The sequence below is a fragment of the Apium graveolens genome, chromosome 4 (genome assembly GCF_009905375.1).
Source record: "Apium graveolens cultivar Ventura chromosome 4, ASM990537v1, whole genome shotgun sequence".
NCBI classification, from domain to species: domain Eukaryota; kingdom Viridiplantae; phylum Streptophyta; class Magnoliopsida; order Apiales; family Apiaceae; genus Apium; species Apium graveolens.
This window is the reverse complement of record NC_133650.1, coordinates 161,651,031-161,660,578: the sequence shown is the minus strand read 5'-3', so window position 1 is coordinate 161,660,578 and position 9,548 is coordinate 161,651,031. Positions and strand designations below refer to the sequence as shown.

At 29.7% G+C, this 9,548-nt stretch overlaps 1 protein-coding gene across 1 annotated transcript; it reads left to right on the top strand.

Moving 5' to 3' along the window:
- Window positions 1-7,888: 7,888 nt before the first annotated feature.
- Window positions 7,889-8,341, top strand: LOC141719117 (uncharacterized). The gene has a single exon (XM_074521500.1). It carries the CDS (start codon window positions 7,889-7,891, stop codon window positions 8,339-8,341), a length of 453 nt encoding a protein of 150 aa, XP_074377601.1.
- Window positions 8,342-9,548: the final 1,207 nt, after the last annotated feature.

Here is a 9,548-nt window from a genome sequence, read left to right as displayed (position 1 = left end):
CCACGTTTGGCTCTCTTGTGTTTTTTTAAATGTTTTTATATTTTCGTTAGAAAATATGTCGAGGCTAACTAACTCTAACTATATTTAGGGATTGGAATCGGGTCGGATCGGGTCGGTTATTGCAGAATCCGTATTCAAACCCGAAAATTTAATTTATATCCGAACTCGACCCGAACCCGAAAAATACCCGAAAATGAATACATGAACCCGATTTATCGGATTTCGGATCAAATTCGAGTATACACGAAACCCGAATTTTTTTTGAATTGGATATTCATACCCGAACCCGAAACTCGAACCCGAAATCTGAAAAATTGTATAATTATTGATATTGCAAGTGCTTGGGATGGAAAACGCGACTTGCGGAGAAGGAGTTTTAACGTGTCATATTCAACCACTCCACCATTATTATATGTATAACTAATATTTAAAAAATCAACTAAATTGATACCCAGTTTTTTAGATTTATTACTAAAAGATGTTTTGTTAACCTTATCACCCATTTAAATGATTGAATAATTATATTTCATTAAACTTTATGATTAGTTAATTTTTAACATAAATATAAAAATATATGTTCTAAAAATTATATAATAATATGTATAATGTATATTATATTATATATATAATATAATATTATAATGTGTAATATATAAAATTCTAATATTATATATATATAAATATAATTAATATATATAATAATTTGGGTTTTTTTTCAGATTCGGATAGAGTTTCGGATTTCCGATCGGGTTTCGGATCGGTATACCTAGTATGCAAATTCAAATTTAACCCGTAAGAGCATCTCCGGCTGTATTAATTATAATTGGTTGGTTAAATTGAACTTGTAGGACAATATGTAAAATTCGTTGAACCTGTAACACATTGTACTTTAGCTATATTTTAAAAATAGTATGTTATTAAAATTTTAAGTTGTTATAAATAGAATATATTACTTCAATATGGTAATAAGTGATTACATTTTTTTTTTACAAATTTGTTACAGGTCTCTAGTGGTTCAACAAATATAGCTAACATCAAGAAGTTGGTTATATTTATAGTATGTATTAATGATTTTTAGCTAAGGATTCAATGTGGTTAGAGATACTCTAATTAATTTTACTTTCAAGCATTTTGAAGGGGAGTAGTTATATCTCTTAGTAAATATAAAATATATATTATTTAAAATTTTCTAAACATATAAGAGATATTGTTTTGGTGGTATTAGCTATAATGATTAACTATATTTAAAAAAACAGCTTTTGTTGTTATTTTCAAATTTCAACTACTATCTTTTAATGAAAAGGATTGTGAATAAATTTCCTAATATAAAATGTATATTACAATAAAAGGTAATATTTTCCAAAATATTTTACTAAAGTTTTTATCATAATATTATGTTGGTATTTTTCTACATAAAATGTATATTACAATAACTATATAGGTAATTAATAAATTTAGTTAACAATGAATTTTTTTTACAATTTTTTATAGGATAAATTAACGTTAACATAACATAAAATTATATATATATAAGTATATTATTATTATTATTGAAAATACCAAATACATAAACACATGTTAGGCTAGGTTTCATTCTCACGTGTATTAAAAATTATAATCAACACCGCAAAAATGATTATTAAAATCATGCAGGCGGAAGAAGAAGAGCATGAAGCAAGAATCAAAATGAGTGATACTTACCTTCATCATCATCAACAACAAGGAGCTGATTCTAGTCCTCGTCATGGTGTTTCTACAATGAATCATCGTGTAATTGATCATAGTAGAGAAAAAGGTCTATATCTTGATTATTTATGTGATACACCTACTTTGACACCCTCCAAACCCGGGTCAGACATTTGGGGTTCACAACACACACACAATATATAAACATGTTTATGAACACAAGCCACAACTTTAATTTCATTACAACGTATCATATTCCAACTGGTTTAACTTACAACTAGATAATAAAACACTCTTACAAACTTTCAAAACTCAAAACTAAAGCATAAAGCTTCTGCTAGATCATCCCATCTCAACCTGGAATCCTAGCTCGCACACTGTTATGGGGATCCTCGCTACCAACAACTTCATTTTTACCTGGAAAAGAACATAAACATATCCGTAAGAGTGAGCTAACTAGTCCAGCAAGTCACAACGACAATACTGAGATTAAACAATGATCAAATGAAATAATTTAAAATGATAAAATTCTTGTTAAGCAATGATTAAAATTGGATATTTACTTTTAATTTTAAAAATTAAGGTTAGGTTGCTGATCAGTCACGCACTAACCCCGAGCAAGGTACACAACTCTGCTCTATATACTGTATCCAAGGCACATATTGGCCTAATATGACCACCAATCTGGGTTGACCAGGAATTTGGTCCACATTTTATAAAACCATCCGATTCTATAATAACAATATGATAAACAATGTAATTCAATACAACAAAATCATAAACAACATGGATAAGACATTTGTCACAAATCATATGTAATTCATGAGTACCATAAATGTATAACAAGGTGTGAAGAATGGCTTCGAGCCTGCAAAAGAATCAGGTAATAGAAGAACAAGGGTTTAATGGTTATACAAGGCACTACGCCATAGATTGCATGTTGCAACCCTTCACGGCGGGGTTGCAAAGAAAAGTGTAATAGTAGCCTTTTAAACAAATGTCTATCGCAACCCCTCCTTTTTGATGTTGCAGTATAGTTACAATGTGTTACCAAAATGACATATATATAACATATATATATATATGTATCAAAAATTATTTAATGGTTATACAAGGCACTACGCCATAGATTGCATGCTGCAACCCTTCATGACGGGGTTGCAAAGAAAAGTGTAATAGTATTCTTTTAAACAAATGTCTATCGCACCCCCTCCTTTTTTATATTGCAGTATAGTTACAATGTGTTACCAACATATATATAAATCAAAGATGATTTTATTTTAATTTAACTAATTAATAATTATTTACATATAAATGAGTTAATAATTGAAATATATATTTTATTTCATTTTTAAAGTTTAATATTAGTGGAGTGATTTATAATATATTGATCAATTGAAAGTTTTATAACTCAACAAGTCATTAGTGGAGTGATTTATAACATATATTGTTGAATTTATTTAGTTTTTTTATAATTAAGTGTTAAAAATAATATTTATTAAAAGAGAAAAAAATTTAATAATTTAAAGTTGAACAAAAAAAAGTGGGGCCGGGTGTTTATTTTGAATAAAACTTGGACCGAGATTTGAACAAAACTAGGTCATATATCTCTTTCTCTATCTCGCTCCTTCCCTCTTTGTATCTGTCTTTCACTTCTCCCTCCGCCTCTCTCTCTATATTTGCCATTGTCGGCCAAGCCATTCAACCTCGATAAAAAACGTAGCCATATTTGTGTTCCTTGGCCACGATTTCATCTATTTTAATCCTCAAATCATCTTTTCTAGTCCTAGATTGGAAAAATCACAAACCCTAGTTCTTTAATCGCTTCGATTCTAAATTAATTGATGATTTTTGGATCGATTGGCGTTTGTTTTATGTTGTAGATGATTTTGTATGTATCATATGTTAAAAGCCCTTTGATTTGAGCTTATTCCTTGAAACCCTAGATCCTAAAGTTCGATTCCAATCGATTTCTATAACAGATAAGCAGAGGTTGCAATAGAATATTTCCATAACAGATAAGCAGGGGTTGCAATAGCGTGTGACGGGGTTGCAAAAAAGTGCTTTCTCAACGGCTAAAATTGCAACCTCAAAAAACTGTTGCAATAACGTTTTTTTGGCCCGTAGCAACGGTTTTTTGGCCTTTAGTGACGGTTTCTCGGGGTTGCATAATCCAATATATGGTGTAGTGAGGATTGGTTTTACGAAGTTACAAGGTATTTTCAGAAAGTATGAGTGTTTGTACGTTAATCAAATCCATTTATGTGACTGGTATATAGTGTATACAGTAAAAACTCTATAAATTAATAATCTCGGGACCGGAGAAATTTATTAATTTAGAGAGTTATTAATTTATCGATAAATTAATAATTATTAATTTAAAGAGTTTTTAACCTATTATAATGTACATAACTCTTAGAATTAACGAACCTTGTGATTCAACGTAATTATCGGGTATTCAACGTAAAATGCATGCAATATTATCGGGTATTCTTTTTCTCAATCAATGTGGATATCAACAATCTAATGAACTACCCAGGTGAAAATGAAGCATGTTCTGAGGTTCAGAGTTTAGAAGATATTGTGGGTACTATCATCGAGGACAATACAAATGATGACGGCGAAGATGATACAGTGTCTTTGTAGCCTGTTACGAGAAAGGAAGCTCTTATGGCGTCGAATACTCTTCACAACTTTATGATACAATACAAAAATACAACACCTGAGTTATTGGATGCAATAAGAAAAGTTAGAGATGAGCTCCAAATAGACTTGAACTTTAAAATAAAATATATAACTATTGAATCATATTTCAATAAGGTGTAATATATTTTTTAGTTCCTATGAATTATTAATTTATGATTTTCTTGGGACTGAAAACTATAAAGGGATTTCCCGAAAAATTATTATCTTATTATTTTATCGAGTTTTTCAACTTTTTACATTGGCCCCAGTCGGGACCAGACAAATTTATTATTTTAGAGAGTTTATTAATTTAACGAGTATTAATTTAAAAAGTTTATACTGTATGTATTTGTGGAGTAGTATCGTATGTATGTGGTTCAGTATCTGAGAATCCAACAATCAATGGTTCACAACGAATAAGGCTTACAGATCAAGTAACAAATGATATGACCATGGTTTAGGGTTAAGCAATTCAAAGCACCTGCAATATAAAAAATGAACAATTCGGAATACTTAACGACATATCACAAGAAGGCTCATGAATATTTGTCTTATCTCGATTGACTTCCACTTTACTGGCACTTGTCTACCGATTCTATTCACTGACCACTTGCTTTCATATTCTACGCCTCGCTTCCTCTGCTAGACATCACAAGTATCTATCAATACTCATTCTCATCTTATTCTAATCGTCATATAGACGTTACAAACTTATATCTACCATTCGTTTCACCCAAATCCGACATACAGATTGAAAGTTATGACAAAAATCGTTAAACAATGAACACATAGGCATATTGTACTTCAATAAGATCACACATAACACGTAGCACATAAGGTATTCGATAAAAATAATTTTTTCAAAGAAAGTTTGGGATTAAAAATAATTTTTCTGGTATTTAATATGAATATGAATTTTTAAATGTTTTTAAAAATTAAAACGGGCAAAAGAATCATTTTATAATTAAAAAACAAGGTTCGAATACCCGAATTCAAATTTAAAATCATTTAATAATAATTATTGAGCCTTCAACATAATTTTAAAAAATATTTTAAAGTTCAAAACTATTTTTTATAATTTGTAAATCAAAAGAAAATAATTAAATCTAATTAAATAATCAATTAAAATTAATTAACAACTAATTGAATTAATTAATCAAATAATATTTAAATTAATTGACCAATTAAATAATTAATTATTAACTAAAATTAATTAATTAAATAATTCAAATTTATTTTTAAATTAAAAATGATTTTTGGAATTAAAATAAATATTTTTTGAATTTTTAAATATTAAAAACAATTTTCTGAAATTAAAATAAATAGAAAATACAATTTTTAAAAGATTTTAAAATAGGAATCCTAAATTTGTAAACTCTGGAAACCACAGGGACCAAACTGTTTCGTTTTCAAAACTATAGGTACTAAACTGTAATTTTACAGTTTCTTCGCCGAAAAAAGTAGGGGTTCGCCGGAGTTCTCAACTCTGGTACCCTGAGGCCACCACAAGCTCCAGATATTATCTACAATTCACCAGGACCCTATTCGTGCAATCAAATCCAACAAATAACCCCTAAGTTGGCCGGAATAACTCAAAGAAAACTCGCAGGCCGACGAGTTTTTCTTTTTTTATGTCAGCCCGATTCTGGTACTGTTTGTTCATCAAACCAACACCAATCGATTCCTTTTTACAAGATCTTTATAATGGTATCGGTCAATTTTACTAATAACCTCTAGATCAAAAACCCCCAAATTCAATTAAGAACATTCAAATCAAATATCAAGCCTAATTTTAATTTCAGAGAATGAAACTCAATTGAACATATTATCGTACTCCAAATCACTATTATGACATACCAAGATGATTAGGATTCAATTATCTATAACATGCAAGCATCAAATCACACAAACAATATCAAAATAAAAAATTCATAATTTAATCCAATTTAATTAGAAAATAAATAAATATATAGCAATTTACCGATTGATTCTGCAGGTGTATAGGTTATGGAACTTGATTTTATACTTCAAGACCTTCGTTTTGGTTACTCACACGCCAAAATTCGAGTTCGCTAACGTCTTCGATTCTTGTTTTTATTACGAAGAAAACTATGAATTTTACTATTTTCTCCAGATAATTATATAACTTTACTGATTAATTGTGTTTATCTGTACAAAATAAGATACTTTATTGGCTATTTATATTTATGGAATATTAGTACCACGTTGGTTCATATCGGATATAAAAATAGAATACTTAATCGTTAAGTATTAATAAAATAATCCAATTCGGTACCGGTTTTATGATAATTATCAAAACGTGATTTTTACAATACAGTCTTAATCTCAACGCTTTCGTTACACGAATTACGAGAAGATAATATAATAGTTTAATTAAAATATTTTATTTCTCGAAAAGACGGGTTCTATCGGTTTACCGAAACGAAAAGAGTATCGTAAAATTTCACCAGAGAATCGTATAGGTAAAACCGTACTCCGGATCGAAAAAGTCAAAACATGGAAAATTATCAAAATAATCAAATTAGGCAAGAAAGTAGTTTTTCTGAGACTTTCGGGTAGTAAAAACGTAAAATCGTTGAAGTTGAACGGTTCCCGATTATTCAAAATACTGAATATTTAGTTTGAAAAATAATTAATTATATATATGATTTATTTATTAAATTATATAAGACCGTATAAATTACTAGCAACAAATTAAAATAATCTATATTTTATTTTAGACATATAAAAATTAAAATTCACAAACTCTATCACATATAAACACCAAACACATATACCAATTAACACATAATTCCCCAAAAATTCATATACTAATCACATAATATTTATTTATTGACAAAAATAATTACACATTATATCTCGTATATTACACCTACATATACAGTAGCACGGTTATGTCGAAGAATTCAGATGCGTAGATCAATATTTTTACGCATTGAAGAAGCAATTACAGCTCACGATAATTATTTTACTTAAAGAACTGATGTTATGGGAGTTTGTGTACTGTCATCACTCCAAAAAGTCACAACTGCACTTAAGATGCTTGCATACGGAACGACAACCGACGTTGTGGATGATTACGTTCGAATTGGTGAGAGCACAGTAATAGATAATTTAAAATGATTTGTTAAAGCAATAGTTGAATTTTTTTTTAGCCGAATATTTAAGACGACCAAATGATGAAGATGTGGCTAGGTTGTTAGCATATACTGAACAAAGTGGCTTTCCCGAAATATCAGATAATATTGACTGTATACACTGAAAGTGAATGAATTGTCCAACTGCTTGGCAATGTATGCATACAGGTGATGTTCATGAACCAACTATTATATTATAATCAATAACTTCAAAAGACGTGCATATTTGACAGTCTTTTTTTGAATTACCAGGATCATTAAATGATATTAATGTACTAGATCGATCTCATCTATCTGAAGATTTGGCGGAAGGTCATGGACCTGAAGTTAGGTATACTGTCAATGGACATTAATATAACATGAGATATTATCTTGCTGATGGTATATATCCTTCTTGGCCAATCTTTGTCAAAACAATTTCAAAACCTTTGGGTAACAAAAAGAAATACTTTGCAAATGTACAAAAATCTGGTAGAAAAGACGTTAAGAGGACATTTGGAGTTTTGCAATTTCGATTTGCAATGATTCGTGGATCATCACAATTTTGGGATGTGAGCACAATAAAATATATTATGGCAGCCTGCATAATATTACATAACATGATCATTGAAGATGAAAGAGGAATAAATACGAAGAAAGAAAATTTTGATACAAATAGTGAACCGGCTGTTACCCGGATGCCGCGTCATCAAAGTACCCTTGCAGAATTTTTACAAATGCACCAGCAGGTTCGAGATAAACAAGCTCATGTTCAATTGCAAAATGGTCTTGTAGAGCATCTTTGGCAGATTCATGATGGTGGTATGAGTTAATTAATTGTTCTTACGTGATTTCCTTTTGTGATTGTTCGTACAATTTTCTTTCAGATTTGTATGTAATTTTATTTCGTGATTGTTAGCTACTTTCTTTTTAAAATTGTCTATGTAATTTACTTTAAAATGATAAAGAACATTGATTAATAAAATAAGCAAATTAACGTATACAATAGTAGCACATTGAAGTCAAATACATAAACAAAAATATTACGCATTTCTCAACATCCTAACTTTGAGAGCATCATAATATATAACTTATCCAGTAGCATCTTACTAGTGCCCATTGCCATGATGGATGCTTCATAAATCTGTCTTTCTCGCTCTTCTTTCTGCCTTTCTTGCTCCTCCTTTGCTAAACGGAGCTGCAACTCCTCCTTTTGTAACTCCATAATTTCCCTATGTAGTTGTAAGCTCATTTGAAGTGACACTTCTAGAAGAAGTAATAGCCACCACATCTTTTTGCATTGCTTTATAAACCCAACCCTTTCTCATCATCTGCTACCTTTGCAACTCTCCATAAATGCTGCATATCGAACATATAGTGTCATTTACGACATGTCTTTTGTACAAAAATTTCTTTAAACACGGGATTATGTCATATACAGCCATAAAAATATTTTAATTTTGATGATCCACCTATTTCCCAACATTTTTTATCGCACATCTTGTTTTACATCTCCCTAACATTTACTTAGTATCAAAATCCCTAACATTTACTTCAGATTCCTGTTTTGATATGCCCAAGACTTGTCATCCAAAAATAATTCAATAGTTTCTTTTGAAAATAATAATTTTTTTTCTTTGATAATCATCAAAATGAGTGAGTGTCTGGCCACTAACCCGATAAAGGAATTGATAAAATTTATGAAGTTTTTTGACAAAATAGATAGAGCCTGTTTTATCGGTTAACTGTTGCTTAAAATTAAAATCAACAAAATACATAACTCGGTAGTTTTATATTGCTATTAAGTGTTGAATATATTAGTCCAATATTTTTTTTATTTGAAATCATAACCTTTTTCCGCACATTTATATTGAAACCATTTTCAAATATGCAAATTGAACCATCTTCTAACAATAATTTCGTGCTTGTTATTCCCAGTGGACTAACAATGAGATTTACAGAAGGGGGGTTGAATGTAAATCTCAAAACTTTTTCAAGTTTTGAGCAATTTTAAAGGCTTTGTGTTCAAGATAAACAAGT